The sequence below is a fragment of the Catharus ustulatus genome, chromosome 2, assembly GCF_009819885.2.
Source record: "Catharus ustulatus isolate bCatUst1 chromosome 2, bCatUst1.pri.v2, whole genome shotgun sequence".
Classification (NCBI taxonomy): Eukaryota; Metazoa; Chordata; class Aves; order Passeriformes; family Turdidae; genus Catharus; species Catharus ustulatus.
In genome coordinates, this window is record NC_046222.1 from 16,740,356 (window position 1) to 16,761,864 (window position 21,509).

Genomic DNA, 21,509 nt, shown 5'->3' on the forward strand with positions numbered 1-21,509 from the left:
ACAATATGAGTTATAAAAGCTGGGGGAAAATCCACAGGACATATTTTGCATAATTCCAGTGATTATATTTTCATATTCACATAGTTCAAACTATTGATAGAGATTTTTTTTCAAGTAGATGGCATTGCACAATTTTACCAAAGTTTGCTCTTTCACAAGAGAGAGATAGAAATTCTTACTTTTTAAAGACACTAATCAAGATATTACTTTGCATGGACTATATTTGGAAGTCACTTTTATTCTAACCTCACACTTACAGCTTATCCCCAAATCTACTACCTAGTATGTATGTACATTGATTGGTTACACACAAAAACTCAAAAATAGTAAGCTTTTAAAAAAATGTTTAAAAATAAGATAAACACAATAAATAAAGTATTTAATAATTGTATGGTTTCTTTCAAATTAGAGGTAAATGGAAACAGAGAGAATCCCTCAATTGTTTTGTGTTTGGGGTTTTTATTTTTTTTTAATTTTTTTAAATTAATTTTTTAGGAAGGAAAAAGAGCCTAAGGATTGTCCTCTAGTAGATACTAGTCAGCATTTAATGTTTGGAGGCCCATAATGTCTTTGCAATTAGAGCAGTTAAAATGAAGTCTGTTCCAGACTTCAATATTTAATACAGGATCTCATAATGCTGTAATACAGCACAAAGTAACTAAGACTCATCCTCTACAGGGTGTTATTTTAAAAATACATTGTTATAGCATCAGGTATAAACCATTTGCCACCATTTGGGGAAAGTTCCTTGGACCAAGCTTATACTTCCCTGCCAGGCTCTGCTGTAAACACAGCACCTCTGAAAAAAGAGACCCATTGGAAAATTAAACTATACAAAAACATTGGCTGCATTTGCTTTTCTAAAAGCAAAAGGTGCATTTGGTAAAATTCAGATATTTTTCAAGAGAAGTGCCTTCTTTCTAGACAAAAATTTTATTAGAGTTAGAAAACTATTTTGCCTTCACTTTATAGGTTGTTGGAAAATATGCAGGTTAGAAGGGATCTCTTCCAAGGTGCTTAGCTGCTACCCTCTCCTCAAAGTAGGAATATCTTAAATTGCCTCTAAAAAGGTAAAGAATTTAGCAGACTTTTTTTTTTTTCTTCTATGACAAATAAGATTTTACATTTAGTGAATAAAATTTGCAAGTCTTTTCTTTCATTCCTAGGACAAAACAAAAGGAGAACACCAGCACTTTTCACAAAACAGGAATACCACAATTGGATTAGCTCTAACAACTGCCAGACACAGACACAAATCATTTGCCTTTACAAAAATGCAGGCAAAATTATTCCTTTCCTTGGCTATATCTTGACCAGCCATAAACAAACAAATTCTCAGTTACTGAAAATTATATTTAATATCAATGGTCTCATTAATGTCTAAAAAACTGCTGGTGCATTATACTCCCTCAGCCACTGCAGGCTCACTCATTTTTATGCAGATCAGTGAAAGCTAGAACATCTTCAAGATTACAGATCTCCATCATAAAATGGTTTTATTATTTATTTTTTTAGCAGTAAATGTACTACTCTTTTAGCAATAAATATATATAGTTTATATAAGTTCAATATAATATAATATGGCATATAAGATCTGTAATATTAAATGTCATATAGATATATATTGTGTATCTATGTGGTTTTACTACTATTCACTAGAATTTGGCACTTTATATTTATCATCTTTCAGTTTTTCCAGATCAGAAATACCTTACATTTGCAAATTTATGCCTAATTGCCTGCATCTCATCATACAGTCCTGTAGTTCCAAGTCGGAGGGGAGGTATCCTGAGAAGAAACAAGCTAGTTTCTCAGTTTTTTATTCAGCTGAGAATCTATTATGCCAAAAATTGCCTGATTTCAACTCGTTATTGGGACTTACAAATTGATTGGCTCTTGATCTGCAACAGAAACTTAGTGATACTACTCATGCACATAAAGCAACAAAATTCTGAAATCACCCAGAGAAGAGATTTGCTGACATACAATTCTTATACGGTTCGTTTTCAAAACTGAAACATGCTTTATACCTCATCATGCAACAAGGAAAGACAAGTTAAGCTCTTTGCAAAGTTTGCTGAGATACATACTTTACACCCATCTCTTTTCCCAGATGACAGCCCAGCACAAAACATCCTAGCTGTGATAATCCCGTATGTGGAATGACATAATGTTTGGTCAATAATTTCTACCTCTGCTTTTTGAAGAACTGCTGAACCTTCATCATCTGGAAAACAAATTCGGAGCAGGGCGATTCTAGCTTAGCATTTTATTCATCTATTGAAATACAAAACAAGAAGTCTTCAGAAAATATCCACAGATACTTTTGACCATTGAGTTATTCCAAATTCTAAACAACTAACTGCAACTGAGCGGAAAGCCTCTTTGAACAATCAGGCAATTGTGTAATGTGATCTGGGTCCTTCAGACACAGCAAATACAATGTCATAATCACTAGGATAGGCCAAAAAGTTTTTGTTTTTTTTCCCAAAATGTCTCAAGACTTCTTAATTTGCTCTCTTTTTATTTGAAAAACAAAAAAGAATTTTACAAAGGTATTTAGATCATCACATGACAGATTTGCAGTGAGGGCATATCTGAAGGAGCTGAATTCAAGATTGTTATGAGTCAGAGTTTCAGAATGCAAATTCTGACAGCATAAAGAGCCAATTTCCAAATTTGCTTCTTTTTCTGTCTGAAAGATTTGGTGAAACACCTCTCTTATGTAAGATATATTCTGTAATAGTAACAGAATTAACCCACGGTTTCCCCTCCTTTCAATACAGAAGGCCCAATCTCATCACCAGGTGATTCTTTCAAAATCTGGTTTCAGCCAAAAAGCCCTCATCTGCATATTCAAATACGCAAGCACTTGTTTACATCATGAAACTTTGTTTTAGGATTTGATAAAGCTAGTAAGTAATAAAGTATACTTTGAAATTAAAAGACTGATTTGGCATTTCTGTTGTAGAAGCTGACAAAGAAAATAGCAGGCAGTGATCTTTATCTCCGTGGGAGATATCCTCTGCTAATGAGTCATCTGTTAAAACCAGCTGGGGCAGTCATCTTTATCTTTTCCACAACCCATCCTTCCTCCAGGAAGATATCAGCTGTTAATGGGCCACTGAGTCTCACTGTATGACTGATAAAATTACCTTGTAAGACGCCTCACCCAGGGGGAGAAGCCAAACATTTCCTACCTAGATTTGGAACACCAAAACAGCCTTTTTTCCCACTGGATTCCAGAGGAAATTTGACCTTTTTACATCATTACTGGACCTTTGGAGGAAAACTGCACCTTCTACAGGAGCACTGTTTCAACAGAATCACATCTGTCACTGCAAGGGGACTACAGCCACCATTTAATGGGACTGCTACCAACACCCTGCCTGACGGGGTGTCAGGTTGTACTCTGACTTTGTCAGTGTTTTGGGTTTGTTCTTTGTAATACTGTATTTCTATTTTAATTTTCCTAGTAAAGAACTGTTATTCTTATTCCCATATCTTTGCCTGAGAGCCCCTTAATTTCAAAACAATAATAATTTGGTGGGAGGGGGTTTACATTCTCAATTTCAAAGAGAGACTCCTTTCTTAGCAGACATCTATCTTTCAAACTAAGACAGAAGGCTCCTGGAAACAAAATTAGCTTGATGGAGGGGATAAAACTCACCTGCTTCCTGCTTTTGGCCCCAACCTGTTATCCAGCACTTGTCCCCTCTGCGGGCTTTGTGGGAAGAGGGAGGCAGGCAGATGGGCTGGATGAGGTGGCTCATGGTGTCCGGCCAGGGCGTGCTCAGCTGCAGCAGCGCGATGTCGTAGTCGTAGTTCCTGCTGTTGTAGTACTCGTGCACTATGATCCGCCTTACCCCCGACACAAACTTGGCACGGCCTTGCATTTGCATGCCCAGGTGGGCACGCCATGCTCTGGGGTCTGCCAGCCTGGGTGGGAGCAAACCAAGAAGTAGCTTCTTAAAAAAGTACCTCAAAACACCCTCTGACAGCAGGGCTGGGGAAAGGGGAGCACAGCATCTCCATGCAGTTCAGACTCTGGAACCTAAAGGCACTTGTGGATTCTGGCCATATTTTGGACAGATATAGAGAGAAGACTGCTCACTTGCTCCCTTGAAAGCAGTGGGCTGCAGACACAAGCCATTCTTTCGATATCACTGAGGCTCCACAGTAAGCAGCTCCCACAAAATGCAGGCTGACCTGCCAGGGCCATTCACCTTCCTCAGTGTTTGAGCCTCCTACAATCCGAGAGATGAGATTGCTGATCTTGCTACTGCCACAGCCTGCAAGAGATATTTCAGGTTATAATCCCCATCTCCAGTAATGGGGATTCTCCATTTCCATTGATTTCCTTTTTCTTTATTGAGGAGGATTCCCACACACAGCATGAAAGAATACTGCACTTTGAAATATTCTTAAATCTATTTAATTTCCCTTAATCACAAAACTTCTCACTTTGGCTACTCTATTAATGAAACAAAAGGTGACTCCATAAAAAGGCATTAGTCTGGAAATTTTACTAAGTCCTTTTTTTAGCTCTGCTGCAGAAATTAGTCCCTAAGTATTTCTTGTGTCAGAAATGTCAAAGGTTCTGTTGATTTAATAAACATCACAATGAATATATACAAATAGGCAAACCCTCATATCTTTCTGATACTGTCAACCCTGACCTGAAAGGAGATCATCAACAAAGAAGTTCAACATCATCAGAACGCTTACTGCTTGCCAAAACAGTGGAAATTATACAATAAAAATTTATGTGGAAATTGGACATTTATTTGAGAAACAAGGTAGTACAATCAGTATTTTGTAAGGAAATGTCAGTCTGACAATGTGTATTACTAACAAGTGAGGAAGTCATGTCTCATCAGCAGAGGAAACTGAACTCTTAATTTGAAAAGCAACGAAGAAAGAAAAATCCTTCTGTAGAGCCTCCTGTCCATCCCTACACAAAGTTTCTGCTCAGGAGTTTTGGAACCACACTCCCACACTATTTCTAGACCCTTTCCTGAACACATCCAGAAAGTCGAATGCAGATTTAATGTTTCCAAATAAAAATAGATATATAGCCAGTCTCTTAAGACATCCTGCTGGATCCAAGGCAAGTTCTGACTGATTTTCCATACAGGCAGCACGCCAGAAACAGCTGAGGGCCAGGCAAAACCATAAAATGGTTTGGTTTGGAAAGGGATCTTAAAGAACATCTAGTCACAACCCTCCTACCATGGCCAGGGCCACCTTCCTGCTAGACCAGATTGCTCAGAGTTCTATCCAACCTGGCCTCGAACAATTCCAGGGATGAGGCATTGACAGCTTCTCTGGGCAACCTCTGCCAGGGCCTTGCCACCCTCACAGTGGAGAATTTCTTCCTTATATCTGTTCTAAAGCTACCCTTTTTATTATAAACCCGTTCTTCCTTGTTCTATCATTACATGGTCTTGTGAAAACACTCTCTCTAGTTGTCCTTTAGGCCCCTTTAGGCACGGGAAGGTGCTAAGAGCCTTCTTCCTAAAGCTGCCTCTTCTCCAGGCTAAACAGCCCCAGCTCTCTCAGCCTGTCTCCATAGGAGAGGTGCTCCAGCCCGCAGATATCTTCATGGATCTCCTTTGGACTTGTTCCAACATCCATGTTATGTAATACACTTTAAACCATTTGGTTTAAACAACTAATCCCAACCCCACTTTTATTGCTACTGCAGTGACAACAATCTGTTTGCTTTACAGCAGACCAAACTGAAAAGGTTGTACAGAGGTCACTTTAGGGAGATTTAAGACTAGAACCTAACTTGATACTATGAAGTACTGGGGTCTTCACCATCTGGAAGAGTCAGAGAAGTGAAAAGTTCAGGTTTCTTTTTCCTCATTGCAGGTGTATCACTCCCGAAGTCCAAACACAGTCCAACTTCAATGAAGTGCCTGGCATTGCAGCAGACAACAAAAGTTCCTGCCTCCCCAACTAACCAAGTTCACTCTGTGATTAACCCTGCTGCCCCAATCCTTAGCATAGGTACAATAAGCAGTACAACAGTCTAAGGCTTCCCATAAATGTAAGCCCACCCTCCCACAGAAACTTGGCAAATTGTGCTACCAGATCTGAGGTAAACTGATAGCTGATCATTACCCAACTATCAGAGAATGCAATAAAAATTCAGTCCCTGCAGCCTGACTTGTACCCACTCCAAAACAGGAAGAAATAAAGTCTTTATTGTGTAAAAAGTTCAAAGTTCAGAAAGATGAATATTTGAGAGGAACTTACTGCAACTGCTTTCATCACTTCCATCAACACAGTCCACAGTCCCATCACACCTTGCATATTGTTTCCTAATGCAAATGTTATTCCTGCACTTGAATGTGTGGCTCATGCAGGGAATACCTGAAATAGTTATGAGGGAAAAAACCCAAAACAACCATTGGATCAGCTTAACATATGAAGGGATATCTGCACATATGTAAGATGTACATGTATTAATAGATAGGAAGTACAAAATGACAAAAGGCACTTTGGCCGGGATGGTTTAACATCTAAACAGAATAAACTTCTTATTCAAATAGAATATTTAAATAGAACTGTATCTGTACTTGGGTGTGCATTTACTTGGCCAAGTTCAAACAAGATTTCCTCCCATCCTTTCCCACAGCACTAACACACACAGATACAGTAGTGAAAATTAGATGTAGAGTGTAAGGACAGTAAGAGAAAACGTCCAGTACTCTGCAAAGGAACTCTCATTTGTATTTCAGTATTAAATGTGAAATGAAGGATTGCCATGAAAGCAGTCGTATTAATTGTATCCAGAAAAACTGCAACCCCCAAGCTCAGCATTTTCCTGTTTCCCTGTGGCTTGCAATAAATGAGGCCACTCAAACCCAATCTGTTTTTCTTGTCAACACACAGAAGTATCCTGTAATCATTTACACAGACTGTCTTGTCAGAGGGGTCAAAAAGTTCTTTAAAAAGTCACTTGCAGCACTTTTCAGTTGTGCTCCCTTTCATAAGTCCCTTTCGTATGTCACAGCCATATGTCATCCATTTACTCTAAAAAGTTCAAGAAAGTTCTGATTCAAAACTTTCATTTGCCTAATGCTAAATTTATAGCTTCCACTAACCTTATAACCCTGAAAACTGCTACAGAGAAACCATAATTTTTATAGTTATTTTACAGATGGTAAAACAGATCCAGGAATTAATTTGCACAGATCATGCTGTAAAGAGATAAAATCTCAGATTCAAGCTTTAAATCTCTAGATCTCCATCATGCACCTGAAGTACTTAATTCTTTTGCCAGTATTTTGCAGAAGCAGATGTTCATGAGCATATTAAAAAGGAATAGTTTAAAATCAGTAACGACTTGTTCCTGAGTGTATCAGAAGAATTGAATGTAATTATATAGCCCAAGTGAGATTTGACAGTGCCTCAACCTTTTGAATTCAGCATCCAGAATTCAAGTCAGGAATAGACAGACAAAAGAAAGAGAAGTCATTCAGGGGAGCAGCCTTACTGTGGGTGCAGTTCTGCTCATCTTTTCCGTTCTCACAGTCACTCACTCCATTGCAGACAAGCAAGTTGTCCTGTATTGCGAAGCTGGAGTTGCAGTTCCACTCAGGGACAACTTAAAAAACATAAGCCAAATCAGGTACAGAAGCATGCCTGTGAATGCTAACACATCCCCTTCTGACTATGTCTGGATACAACATTCATTCCTTCACAGCACGGCACAAGGATGGGCATCAGTGCCACATTATGCATGGAGAAAATGAAGGAGTTCAGTGAAGTCCCCAGGTGGAGATGTTTAGTATCACTCTCGTCTACTCTATGAACCCCCTTTGTCAATCCCCCACAAAATAAAATAACTCATCTCAAAATGAGACAGATCTTTATTAATAAATTGCCAGCTTTTATCACATGAGGAAAAACTAAAATATAGCCTACTACAGCTATATTGCATATCTACATTTCTTCCCAGTGCCACACCTTCATTCTTGGTTTTGTCCCTTGCCAATTCTAGGAATTAAGCATTCAAGAGACTGATGGATAGTCTGTACCTGGACATACAAAAGAAGCTGAAAACCTCTTTTGTTATCCCCATTTAAAAAATTCACCTTGTTTCAGTTGCGTTCTAAGATTAGAAAATACATTCGCTGTGTTTTCCAGTCAAGATCTCTAAAAAGTGAATACAAACCACAAGAAAGTTCATCGCTTTCATCGAAGCAGTTGTTTATGCCATCACAGCGCTGCATCTGCTGGATGCATAACCCAGTAGAACACTTGAAATGTCCAGGTGGGCATGCTGGAGGTTAAAAAGGAAAAAAAAGCCACAAACAAAATACAAAAAACAAGCAACCAAACTTCAAAATTTCCTTTTCACAAATACTGACAGCTTGTTTCAATTTACAGCCACTAAGCTGCTCCAAGGGACGATAAAGTTGATCTAAATTTAAGAGTCTGTATACATTGCCAGCACTTAAATTGAATTCAAATGTTGAAAACTGGGATTTAAAGAAGATGAAAAAAAATTTCTCTAAAGTTCCAATTCAGCTGTTCCTGGAATACGTTCCACAGGCTCTCTAGGGCTGGACCAAATCAGCCAGTGTTTCGTGGTGCAACATAAGACTGCTTAGAATGCCACCTTTATTTTAAAGAACAGTCTCACTTCCAATAATCAACATTTGCAGCACTTTGCAACTTTGGTAAGTAAACCGCATTGAGGTGGTGTATAAACTACATAACTCTGCCTTATAAGCTAAAATAATCAAATTTCCCCTCTTTATACATGCTCTACATATACACACTGAATAGAGTTCCTTTAATGTGACAAGTAACTCTGTATAGAAACCACTGCTTCTCTACTATAAAAAGAATATATTAAGACTAACACAGGTGAAAAAGTACCAGTAAACAAGTTGTCCGTTTCAGGACTGGAAAAACTCAGGGTCTCAGAGTTTATCAATTTTTAGAGCTGTTTTTTCAGCTCGGATTTCAATTTGCACACACTGTATATAAATGCATGGAAACACTGAAATAAGCAGGTGGTTATTTCGGTACTCTTTTCATTACCTGGAAGCCTTATGGCAATAAAAACCTTGCAAACAAAGTGTTGGGGATGAAAACAAACAGGAACAGCAGACTTCAACTGACTGCACCACGGTCATAGCCATGCAGGAAGCTTTGAGGACTGTGCAGAAGAGAACAGTGTGCATGCAGGAAACCAGAGCATGCTGCTCTTGCCCACAAACCTTAGATGCACAACCTAGAAAAGGTTCTTTGTTTGTAGTCATCTGACTTAGTGAGATTAGAGAAGAAAGCGAAGTGAAACCCAACAGGTGATTTCCTGCATAAACTTAATTAAGTCCTACTGGACCCAAAAATTGCCTCTTCCCAGATCTGAGATGCAAAGAAGAGTTGAAAGAGATAAAATCCATCTTACGCTGGCCGATGTTATAGCTGCCATACTCCACCAGCAGGGGCTTCTCAGAGACCTTGGAACTGCACTGCAGCTCCACACTGACAGCAGAACTCGTGACGTGGAAGACTGTTTGGTGATCCACATAGTAACCACAGTACCTAGAAGTGTTCAGGTGAGATCTCGAGCAGCCTGCATGTGAAGACTGCCCTACATACACAATTTAAATGCCAACGCCACTGAAATTAAGAAATGCATTCAGATGCCATACTTTAATTAAGAGCCAAACAAAAAAAAAATTTTTCAGTAGTCACCCAGCATTCATCCACCATTAACACTGTGGAAATTTACTTCTGAATGTCATACCTTCAAATAAATAGTCCTAAAAATAATGCCTTGGGTGCAGATCTACTTTAAATTGCTATTTTGGCAAAGAGATTCCTTGGACTTTTGCCTAGGTGTCACTTGATTCAGAGAAACCTAAATGCTTTCTGATGCCAGCAAACATTTAATCCATCCATTGTTTATTAATTTCTAATGTTTCTTTCGTCAAATATGCCAATCTCTATCTGGGGGGTGGGCAACAAAAACCTATATTTAAAAAAAAAAGCAAAGAACAAACAAACCCCAAAGCAAAAAAACCCCACAACCAAAGCTTCTTTGACAAGGAATCAATTAATGCTGGATCATTATTTTAAAAAATGGAGACAATTTTAAATACAGTAAACCAGAGAACATCAACAGTACAGGTTGTTCCAGAAGTGGAAATAAAGACCCTCTCCTCTCTTGCAACATTTATAAGAAACACAATGTTTATAAGAAAAACATCTGGCTTTAGTATTCCTGCCAAAATCAAAGTACGTAGGAATCTTAAATAGATTTAAGAGCACAGGGAGCTGTATTGATTTTTAGCAGACTTGGCACACACACTTGGTTTGACAGCAGTACAAGGTCACTCATTGACAACAAAATGAGCAGAAAGAACTAAAGAAAAAAATGGATTGTTGTATTGATAAATGGAGTAGTGGACTGTTAGCCAGAGGTAAATATTTCCCTTGTGTGTTTTTCCACATCAAGCATTGTCCCAGGACTGCTCTTCATGTCAGTGAATGGAAAAAAATTGTTCAGTGATTTTCATGTGAACAGATGTTGCCTCAGTGTCCTGAGCACCCCAGTGAAGTCTGCCACAGGGAATGGACACACCCATTCATGATTTTTTATTTTTGCCTTATTTCACCCTATTAAAATTGAACATCCTGTTAGGAGAGCATGTTCCAACAGTGTGAAAAGTAAAGGAAGAAAACAATTAAAAAAACCAAGACTCCTCTTTGACATCCTGAAAACAGATGCAATAATCCTAGGTTTTTTACTAGAACAAAATTAATTGTAAATGAAGCATCAAAGAAAGAAGGAAGCAAACAAACTTCTCAAATAAAAAAACCCCAACAACAACAAAACAACAAGAAAACAAACTAACAAAACAAAACCAAAAAACCCAAGCAACAACAACAACAACAAAAAACCCCAACAAAAACAAACCATCAAAAAAACCCATCAAGCAACAACAAAAACCACAAAAAAAACCCCCAAAACCCCCAAACCAACCAACAAAATAAAACAAAAACAAACAAAAACCCCCCACCAAACAAACAAACAAAAACTCCGAAAAAAAAGAAACCTCAAAAAAACCCCACAAAACCACTGTCTTGGATTACAGTGTAAGGTGTAACCAGAAGTTTTCTACCATCTACATGAGCTGCTAAAACGGGTGGAGCAGTGTTTCTTTATCTTCTCCATGACCATGATGATCCCTCTGGGAAGCAGCTGCCACTGAGGGGCCATCTCTGCTAATGGACCATCAAGGACTCCCCAGAATGACTCACAGAATTACAGGATTATCCCATTGTGAAATTCCCTGCCCCAGGGATGTACTGAACAGTCCCCCTGTATATAATTTGGGGCTTGGGACACCACAGTACCGCCACTCATACCCAGAGGACAAGAGCCCTGGACAGCCACCACTGGACCTTTCCACAGGATCAACAGAACCACATCCATCACTCCAGCAGGACTGAGCCCCCCTTTAATCAGACTACTGCTGCCACCCTGACCAACAGGGTGTCAGGCCATATTCTGGCTTTATCAGTTTAAGCCAGTGTTTCTGTACCATTGCCTGTGTTGTAATTTTCCTTTTAAATCCTAGCTCCGACTTGAAATCTCTCCCGAAATATTTGTGTGGAGTTTATTCCTCCTGCCGGTTTGCTTTGTCAAACCAGTATACCCACCCATCAAATCTATCAGTGTTGAGTGAAGACTTCCTACAACAGGAAGGCTAATTGTCACTAATTTTAGTGTTTGTCCCCAATGCTCCCAACCTAAAACAGTCTCTCAAAGTGCACAGCAAAATGCCATTTACCCATCTAATTCCCTTCAACTAGCTCACAGACATTTTCTACTTTTCTTCTTCTGTCAATGACTTAGACAATCTTCCTTCCAACAAACCCTAACAACACAAAAAACAAACAAAAAACCCCAAAAAAGTTGAAGTCTGCATTGATGCCTTCTCAGACAAATAAAACAAACTTATCTCACCATAAGCAGAGGAAATTGCTGCCCATCTGTGGAAAATCTGAAACAGGTACATCTCCTTTACACAGGGAGAAATGCCATATGCTCATGGATTTGCAAAACAAAGCTACAGGCCCCCAGGAGCCTTGTGCTGGTGTTTTACTGGTCATATATCCCAGCCCAGGGCAAATGGAAGTTGCAAAGCACCATCTGTAACTCTGTGCCATTGCTCCAGAGACAAACCGGTTCAGGGGTTCCTGTCCCATATGTTGGACAAGCGAGTGGGATAGTTTTTCAGGGGATGAATGGATACATGCATGCTGTAGCAGAAACAATGGGATATTGCACTAACAGTTTTGAGACAAATAAAGCAGCTCTGTGTTCATATAAACCTCTAGTGCTCTGCTCGTAAAAGACTCATTGGTATTCCTGCCTCCGAGAATTTCAGGTAAAGAAGTTCATCAGCTGTAACTTTGACAAGGCAGTGACAGCCACTGGAAGAAAGACAAGGAAGAACTGCATGGTTGTGTCCAGTGTCTCTGCTTGGATAAAGCTTTCCCTAGAAGTCTGAAGGAACCTTTTCTCCACCACCTGCTTGGTCCCAGTGTTTACTAATGTCACTATCCCAAAGGTTCTGAACCATTTTTACCCAAGACAACAGAAAAAGCTTCCCATAGGCTGCAACTGCAAGAAGCTGAAAAATGGGGGTCCACTGTCTGGCCCCTTTCCTCCCTATTTAATTAACAATTAAAATTTGGGAATAAAAAGAAAACATCATCATGTTTCATGCTTGAAGTCATAATTTTTCCCCTTCAAAAATAAATATAGAACAGCAAATCAGAAGTTCAAAAGCCTCACTTTCAATAAAAAACTCTTTCAAAGGAAAGTTTGTCTTGGTCTACTACTATAACCAGCAGCTTGCAAAAGCAAGCAGGAGCATGTGTTCTTTGCAGTACTTCAAAAGTAACCCCAAGTGCGCTTCTAAGAATCATAGCATGGACATTTAACTCTGTGGAATGCATAACTGGCAGGTTTGCCAAAAAGCTGCTCTGATTCCTTTCAGGATTCTCTGTCAGGGAATTCTTCGTTATGAATCTGTTATCAATTTTCCTCCAGATTTTGCCTTTGTTTTTTATCTCAGCCATCCCAAATATCACAAATCTTTCAATTTCTGTCATAAAAAGATCACCAAAAAAACCCACAAGCACACTAAGTGTGGTGTGCTTTGACTAGTGTTTTTATGCACTCATCTACTCCAGCAACCAATTCCCATCAAGGCCCAACTATAGGAGCTTCAAATTGAATTTTCACTCTATAAATACAACATGCCATTGAAGAACAAATAAAGCTTTTTCTTCTCTCTGTAATTCTTCCAGTTGTACTTTTAAGGTCCTAATTCACTTAGTTCCAGTAGTGAGTTCAGAAACTCAGTTTCAAGACCAATCTTACCAAGGTTTCCATTTGAACGAAGTTTAAGAAAAAAAAAAATCTGATTATTTAAATCTAGCCTTGCCTCATCATCCAGCATTCCAGAGATGACTTCAAAACTGAGGAAAAAATAGCTGGACAATGTGCTGGGAAAGCAGTAGTATCTTAAAAAAAACAGCAGCAATATTTTAATAAAAAAAACACTTCAGAAATACAGTAGTTCCTTTGATGCCACTTTGTGCAGTTTCTCTTTCAGGAGTCAGTGACTGGAATGAGGAAGCAGCTACAGTTCTATTTCAAATCATCTCATTGCAATGGCCTTCACCAAGAAGTTAATTAAATTCATGGTCCTCTTGAGCAATCATGGAATTAAGTTACACTTAAAAGGGTTTTAAACAGACCTTGCTTAATGACCCCAGAAAGCCCAGAATTATTTTAGGGTTCACAGGACATCAATCTCCACCCAACTCTTTCCATTTCTCTCTCTCCAGAGAGTACCAAAGACTCTTGTCTTTATCTTTCTGGTACTTTTCAGTAGAATATATATATATATATATATATATATATATATATACACACACACACACATTTTTATAAGGATTGTCACAGCATCAGCTAAAATGAAAGAATGGTAGAATGAATTCACCCCATTGAAATGAAAGAATTCACCCCAGTGAATTACTTCTGTCCTTGTGGAAGCTGAGTGAGCTGTAGTAGTATGGGAAGGTTTATTCTGGAGCCATCACATTAATAATCCATGCAGAGTACTTACATGCGTTCATTAATTTTCCACCACCCTCGCTCACAGCCTTTAATATTCTTCTCACTAATGGTATAGTTATGAAACTTCAGAGCTACACCAAGGCTCTTCTGTGGAGTCTGTTGTGAGCAAGAAAGACAGAGTAAGCAGTCTTCTTTTTCCTTTTGTGGGCACAGAACACAAAAGTCTATAAATGTATTTCAGGAATTAGGGAGCTTGGCATTGCCACACCCTGGGAGCTGCGCTGGCTTCACCAGCTCAACAGCCAGCACTTTACACACTGGTAAGCTGTTCAGTCCTGAGTCAAAGCAAGGGTTGGCACAGACCCACCACAGCTGCAGGATTTCTCCCCCTGTAGCCAATAGCCTTCTCATCTTCAGAGAGCTGCTGGCAGTAGAAAGCAGCTTTTGTATCAAGACCAAAACACTCAAACACGTCCAAATGTACTTGTGTAGGGACACAGAGCCCCAGAGGATTTTTAGAGTTTAAGATACTGCCTGGAATACTTCTGTTACCTTTTTAATGCTAGGAGTTACTTCTACCACAATATTATAGTCTGCTCCTAGCACCTGCTCAGTCATGCATTCTTTAGTATTTTACAAAACATTTTTAAACCCAGCAAAATCACAAGTGTTCGTACTTCATGGGAAATTCCTTTCATAAAAGGAACCGAGTCTTTCTTGCAAGGCAAGGCAGTGTTCATTTAAAAACAAGGGCTGATTCAGGCCAAAAATCCAGAAATGAAAATTTTTCTCCCTCTCTCTCTCTTACAGAAAATATAATTTGGGAAATGAGTGAAGTTTCAATATTGCACAAAAACACAGTATTGAAAATGAAACTGGTTTTGAGCAATAAACCTTTCTGTCAGAAGTCCAGGGTGAACTGAAGATTGTAAATTTAGCCCCCCAAAATTGCCTTATCATTCTAGAAGGGGAAGAGGCTGTAGGTTATGCTAGCTGGATTTAGTTTATATTGCTGTGATTCAATCTGGGCAGTCAATAGCTTAATAAGTAATGAGTAACAGAAGCAGGAAGATGGGTAAACAGTGGACCTCTTCATATCCATTGGTATATTCTTTAGAGAGGAAAACATTGAAGGCAAAGCCTAAGTCAGAGCCCTTATTTTAGCAGCACTAATGAGGAAACAGTCATGACAGAGAAAACAGAATTACTTTAAAACAATGTCAACTTTCAGTAATTTGCTTTCAGGAGAGTACCTGAAAAGATGCCGAAAAAGGATACCAAATAAAAAAAAAAACCCACAGTCTATAGGATTGTGCTGACAAGACAGACCATTTTGAAGACAAATGAAATGTATTAGCATATGGAGAGATACCAGAGAAGTGACAGTAATAACTAGGTTAGAGGAGTTTTTTTGTACATACTTTTAATCCAAATTTTTGGGGGGTGGGAAAAGAGGAAACAGAGAAAACAGTAAAGTCTTACTTTGTCTGCCATGAAGTAATTCTGCAGGCTAAATATCAAAACTTATCTTAGTTCTTCACTTTTGTAATAGGACATCTTAGGAACTATGTTCTCTTCCTTAAAAACAAGTGCACAGAAAGAGAAAAAACCGATACAAAACACCTGAGCACAGCCAGCTCCTCAGCAATGCCATTTCTATAAACTTGTACACGTGGGAGGATGCAGGTTGCTGCCAACTCAATCCCTTCTGCTTTACTTTAGCTCTATGTTCCCAAAACACACAGCAGTGCCTAAAGAGAGGAAGAATTGTGTTACCTGGAAGTTCCATGCACACAGGCATTTTGGAGGATAATAGCTTGGGTAATATGGACTTGTGATTCTCCCTTCATAGCCAGTTTCCTCTTTTGTCACTATTGCTTTTCCACATCCTAGGAGGGGAAAAAAAAAAAAAAAGGCAAAATTTGGCTAACCTTGATACACTTTCAGCAAAGCTATTCAGTGGGCTAAAGCATCCAAATTTATCAAAAGTCTGTCACTGCAAAGCTGGGAAGGTGAGGAATTATATTTAGCTGGATTCAAGTTTTGAAAGGAGACCCTTTCCAATGATGCACACAGAAGACAAAGGATGTAAAGATCCAGGGATGAGTGCTGGACTCTGCAGGACCAGAAGAACACACTGTAAAGTTCAGCTGTGTTATTTCACTGAAGACAGTTTTGCAAACAAGAATATCAATGCATCCATACTGCAGCACCACACAGGGACCTCTAGTCTTAGAATGCAGCCAGTTAGAAATTAAATGGACAATATACTAAACTAATCAGCCTTCTGGAAACCAAAATTTTCTTGTATGACTGCTCAATGGACTTACAGATTTCATTAAAGACAAACTCACACACGCAAAGAAACAAACAAAGAAAACCCAGACTTGAACTTAAAGAAAACCAACCAACCAACTAACCAACACACAACTCACACAGAACAGAACTTGATGTTAATTATTATGGAGAATTTGTCATATGCTTTTATGATGGTATATTAATGCTTAATTACTATCAACATGAAAAGTATGCAGCATCTTCTTGAGCAGCTCGAATTTCCCTGCAATGAGTTGTGTGAGATTTTTCTCCTTGTGCCACTAGCATGACACTCCTCGTACTATTTGTGGTTATGATCTCACCATTTCTTAAAGATTAAAGCAATGAAGTCATGGACTTGATGCCCAAATGTTACTGACTCTTTTGTGCTCCTGAGGAGGCAGGGACAGATAGCAAATGCAGGCAAATCAACTGAAGCTTTGTTTTCTGAAAACAGTTTTTATTGCTGACATCCTTCGACATTTAACATGATCCCGCAGCCCCAAGGCAGAAGGGAGACCACTGCTACACCTGAAATAACAGCCCCATCTACTGGCACATTGCAGTCCTAGCCAACCGAATTCAGGGCTGCTTTCAGCCTTTTTCCTTCATACTTCACAACTAGTCCGATCAGACTACTCAATAGGAAGTAATTTAGTAATTATTGAGTAAGTACTCAATAGGATGGCACACAGTAATGCAGAAGTGATGAAGGGGAGACAGGCACCTGTGAAAAAAAGAAACTCACGCACAGGAATAATTTTTCCATAGTCAGAAACATGAAAGACACTTCAGGAACTCAGAAGAAACAATATAATAAACACACTTCCAAACACAGAACAAACCTACTTTCTTGGGTAATAACCTCAAAATAGCCATGGAATTCCTTTTGCTCCTTTACTTGTGCTGCCTTAAATATTACCAGCATGAGATTATTTGTGGACACAAGTGACACCAATGAATCAGCTGGTTCACATGCTCTGAGGGGGAAGAAAGAAGAGCAAATACATAAGCAATTGCTTAAAAAGCAAAAAGCTTAACACATTACTCTCACTCTATGCATAAATTTCCCGCTAGCTCAGATCTTACCTACTTCAAAGTCCAGTCAAATCTCTATGCTCTTGAGTACAAAAATACCTGCTACAGGGCTGGTTAGAAACTCTATATTGGAAATCCTTACAAAAAGAAGAAAACTCCAAACATGAAAATGAATATGGAATGGTTTTGCTCTATGAGATAATGACTTTCAGCTTTCACTCTCAGTAAAAATTAATGAAGCCAAAATTAATGAAAAGCTGGAAGAAAGTGAGATCTTATTTTATTAGACCAACAGTTTTATCTTCTTGTTGGGGAGTGGAAAAGACAAGAAAGTTATTCTTCAAGTCAAGAATTTAGAACCTGAGCCAGTCAAGTCTCATTAAAAGAAAAAAAAATTACTTTCCATATGCATTACCTAGCAGACATCTTCAGTCCTCTACAGCTACTAACATCTAAGTGAACACCATCCAAGTCAATTGGAGAGACAGATTAGTACAGGACAGCGCACAAAAAGAACTGAAAAGCCAATGCTCTGGTTTTGAGGCTTACACACAGACTCAACTGCCAGAGAAAAGGGTTTCAGGGCTGAAAACACTGAGTTTTTGTTTACCTCATGGAGGTGCTGTTGTTTCCTCTTGACTTACAGAGTTCTATGAAATTAATTATCAGGGATTTTAAAGAAAAAGCATAATGGATCATTAAAGAGAGCAGAAAAAGAAAAAACTAATAGCTCAAATCCTTCAAATCATCACAGAGTCAAGATTTTTATAACCCTCTAAACAAATAGAGCAGATAAAAAAAGCACTGAACTAGTGAGTGTCAGTACGTGAAAATCACGAGACTGACAGTTTCAGAACTTCAGTCTTTATCTGAAAAGCACATCCTTTTAGATACAGAATAGTTTCCTTAAGGGAGGAAATTTTGACATTCTCTTTTAGTCAGCGTCTGTTTCCTGAGAAGAAACAGAAATTTTTGCCCAGTAACGTGGTTACTTTTCATAGTTCTGTAGCCAGCTGATGATGCACTCCAGTTAAAAAAAAGAGAAAAAAATTGAAGAAAATTTTCCCTTTTATTAGCAAGATAACTTATCCAAGAAATTTTGTCAGGTGTTATGTGAATAACACACGAAGATCAGAGCAATTTTAACAAAACCAAACTAATCAAAAGACGAAGGTGACGGGTCTTCAGAAAAAAACCCGAAGTTGTTTCTATTAATTTTTAATAGAAATTTATACTCACCGGTAGAGTACCTTATCTTTGATTGGCATCAGAGAGTCATAAATGGTGAGGGAGTCAGTGATGCAGTTATCTGCTTCAATCTGAAGGGATACTATTGAAAGGCGGATAAGGTGGCCCACGGATGCAATAAGCTTGAAATAGCAGATTGTTCCCTCTGAGGTAGCTCGTGTATCCAGAGGAAAGTGCTCATGTAGTCGGTCAGCATAGAGATCATACATGCAATTTGTTCCTGGGAAAATGTCACATTTTCAACACTGGATGCAATCACTCCAAAACTCCTAAATCCATGAGGCATTAAAACAAGAAATCCTAAAATTTGTGTTAAACTAAAGCAAAATATGGAAGCATATCTAACTTGGAAAACAAATCAATAATAGAATCGTAGAGTAGTTTGGGTTTTCAGAGATCATCTGGTTCCAAACTCTCTGCCATGACTGGGATACCTTCCACTCAACCAGGTTGCCCAGAGCCCTATCCAATCCAGCCTTGGACACTTCCAAGGGGCATCTACAGCTTTTCTGGGCAACCACCTGTACAGTAAAGAATTTCTTCCTGTCCTAAACCCAGATCTACCATTTTTCAGCTTAAACCCATTCCCACTTGACCTTGTGAAGCATCCCTTCCTGGCTGTCTGTGCCACTCACTGTTTTCATCTTAGTTACAACTCTGTAGTCAAAGAACAGTCTATTCATAGAAAGTACAGAGCATGGCCAATAGTGCTGTAATTCAGTTATTGCAGGATATTTGCACTAAAACAATTTTAAAATATATAATTAAAGCATTTTGTACAATTTGCAGTTAAAGTTCTGTGGAGTCTCTAGAGGATAAATTACTTAATTCTTTGCTGAAAGATACTCATCTGCTTTCAAAGCATAAAGGAACTTCTTACCACTATAGACATTAGGATATTTAAAAGACATAAAACAAAATCAAAGCAAAAATGCAGTTGCATTTTTGTATCCCCCCAGCTTTTTTATGGATTAAATGTCAGGGTTCTCAATGTTTTATCATGTCGTGAGCTAGAGGTGCTAGCAACAAATTCAGATTCACCGAGTCCTTCAGTTTGGAAGGGATGCTAGGACTTTTCTTGCTCATCATTCTGCTCAAAGTAGGATCAAAATGAATTCAGACCAGAACTTTGTCCTGCCCAGTCTTGAAAATTTTTGCAGTGTTACAAATCACCATTAGAAATGGAAATACTGTGAAATAAAAATTATGCAACCTACCCTACACAACATTTATAAGAAAAGTGTAAAAACTTGTGTCATAATTTAGACAAGGATAAGAAGATTACCCTATTTGCATCCAATTTTCCAATTAAGCTGAAACAAATGCAATTTCCAAATAAAATATATTGAGGTCTTTATTTCAACTCAACATTGTATCTTGTCAGCAAAAAGTTTAGGGAATTTTTGTTTGGTCATATCTAAAACTCTTAACATAGCTCTTTGAAAGATGAGAAGGAAGGAAAATGCAAATTAGGGAGAATAAGATCCAAAGTTACTATTTGCATTAGTTTCTGCCCATTACAAACATAAGTCTCTGAAATAGTTACCATCAGGGAACACTAATTAGAGCACTGTGAAAATTTACTAACAATTGTTGACTCAAATGTTGACCTTTTGGCCAGTACTTAATCAAGACAGGAAGTGGTAGGCTTTGTCCAACTTCCACTTCTAAATTACAACCTTGAAAGTAATGCTAAGAATGTTTATGAACAATCTGTAAGGGTCACATTCCATTTAAATTAATTACACTTATAACTATTAAAAGCTTTGTTTGAGTCATTGCTCTTCCTTCTTCCTCGTTCTTATCTCTTCCCAATAACATTATTTTAATAACAGTTATTTATGCTTATTTAGTTACCCTTAGCAGAGACAACTTAGATCATAATCTCTAAAATTATGTAACTACCATTATTTCTACTAAGAATTAATAATGGGATGAGCTTGCTGCTGCTATGGAGCTCAGCTGAGAATTCAGAGTTGACTCTAGAACTAACAGCAGTTCAAGTATGCTGGCTTGAAACCAAAGCTGGATAAAGTCTTTACCCAAGAAAACCTAGTACAACCAGATATTACTGCAAGTCCTTCTTCCACTCTTCAGTAAATCTGCACTCCAGACTGTGCCTGAACCAACCACTGGGTGCATCTCCATACCCAAAGTTAATTCCACTGCTCTCAAAATACAGCCTGTCAATGCTCATTCTTTCTGTGTTCACTTTCACCTTCTCACATTTCATACTTCTAAACAGACAACAAATAAAATTGCACCAGTATAAGACTCTCAACTACTGTGGCCATCCATGTTTTTTATCCCCAGAAACTTCATTACATACCTGCTCCATTCTTCCCACAGACACCAGCTGACACCTGTGGTTGCCTATACAAGGTCTCTGAAAGATGTCTAGAAAATGGCAGGTCATCTTTCTCTCTTCATGTGAAAGATACCATGTAAGTCCTAAAAAGCCTTAGCAACAATATTTGTGTTGCGCTCTTCTTAATTTCTTTTGTTTTAGGGGATGTATTCTGGAATAAATTGGAACCAAGTTCCAACTGTGCTAATTTCTCCACCCTGGAACACTGAACTGGGTAATGAAATCGCTATGCAAGTAAACACCAATACAGAAAATTCTTTGTAGAAATTAAATTCCTGTAAATGAGATGTGATGGAAGCCAATATTGTTATGCTTTGCAGTTTAAGTCAGGAGGTTTTTAACAAGTGAATGCTCTAGAAAACTCGAGTTTTGAGAAATTATGGGCTGTTAGCAATCTAAACATTGCAAATC

The 21,509-nt window shown here is 38.4% G+C and overlaps 1 protein-coding gene across 1 annotated transcript in view; it reads right to left on the reverse strand.

Moving 5' to 3' along the window:
- Positions 1-21,509, reverse strand: part of TMPRSS7 (transmembrane serine protease 7) — a 34,719-nt gene that overhangs the window by 268 nt on the left and 12,942 nt on the right. Inside the window, exons 6-16 of the mRNA XM_042780173.1 lie at positions 18,722-18,950; positions 17,294-17,424; positions 15,905-16,017; positions 14,178-14,284; positions 9,434-9,570; positions 8,189-8,296; positions 7,508-7,618; positions 6,265-6,381; positions 4,115-4,292; positions 3,671-3,939; positions 2,091-2,227 (exon numbers count right to left, since the gene is read on the reverse strand). Coding sequence (XP_042636107.1) covers positions 2,091-2,227; positions 3,671-3,939; positions 4,115-4,292; positions 6,265-6,381; positions 7,508-7,618; positions 8,189-8,296; positions 9,434-9,570; positions 14,178-14,284; positions 15,905-16,017; positions 17,294-17,424; positions 18,722-18,950 — 1,637 coding nt within the window. The remainder of the gene's footprint in view (positions 1-2,090; positions 2,228-3,670; positions 3,940-4,114; positions 4,293-6,264; positions 6,382-7,507; positions 7,619-8,188; positions 8,297-9,433; positions 9,571-14,177; positions 14,285-15,904; positions 16,018-17,293; positions 17,425-18,721; positions 18,951-21,509) is intronic.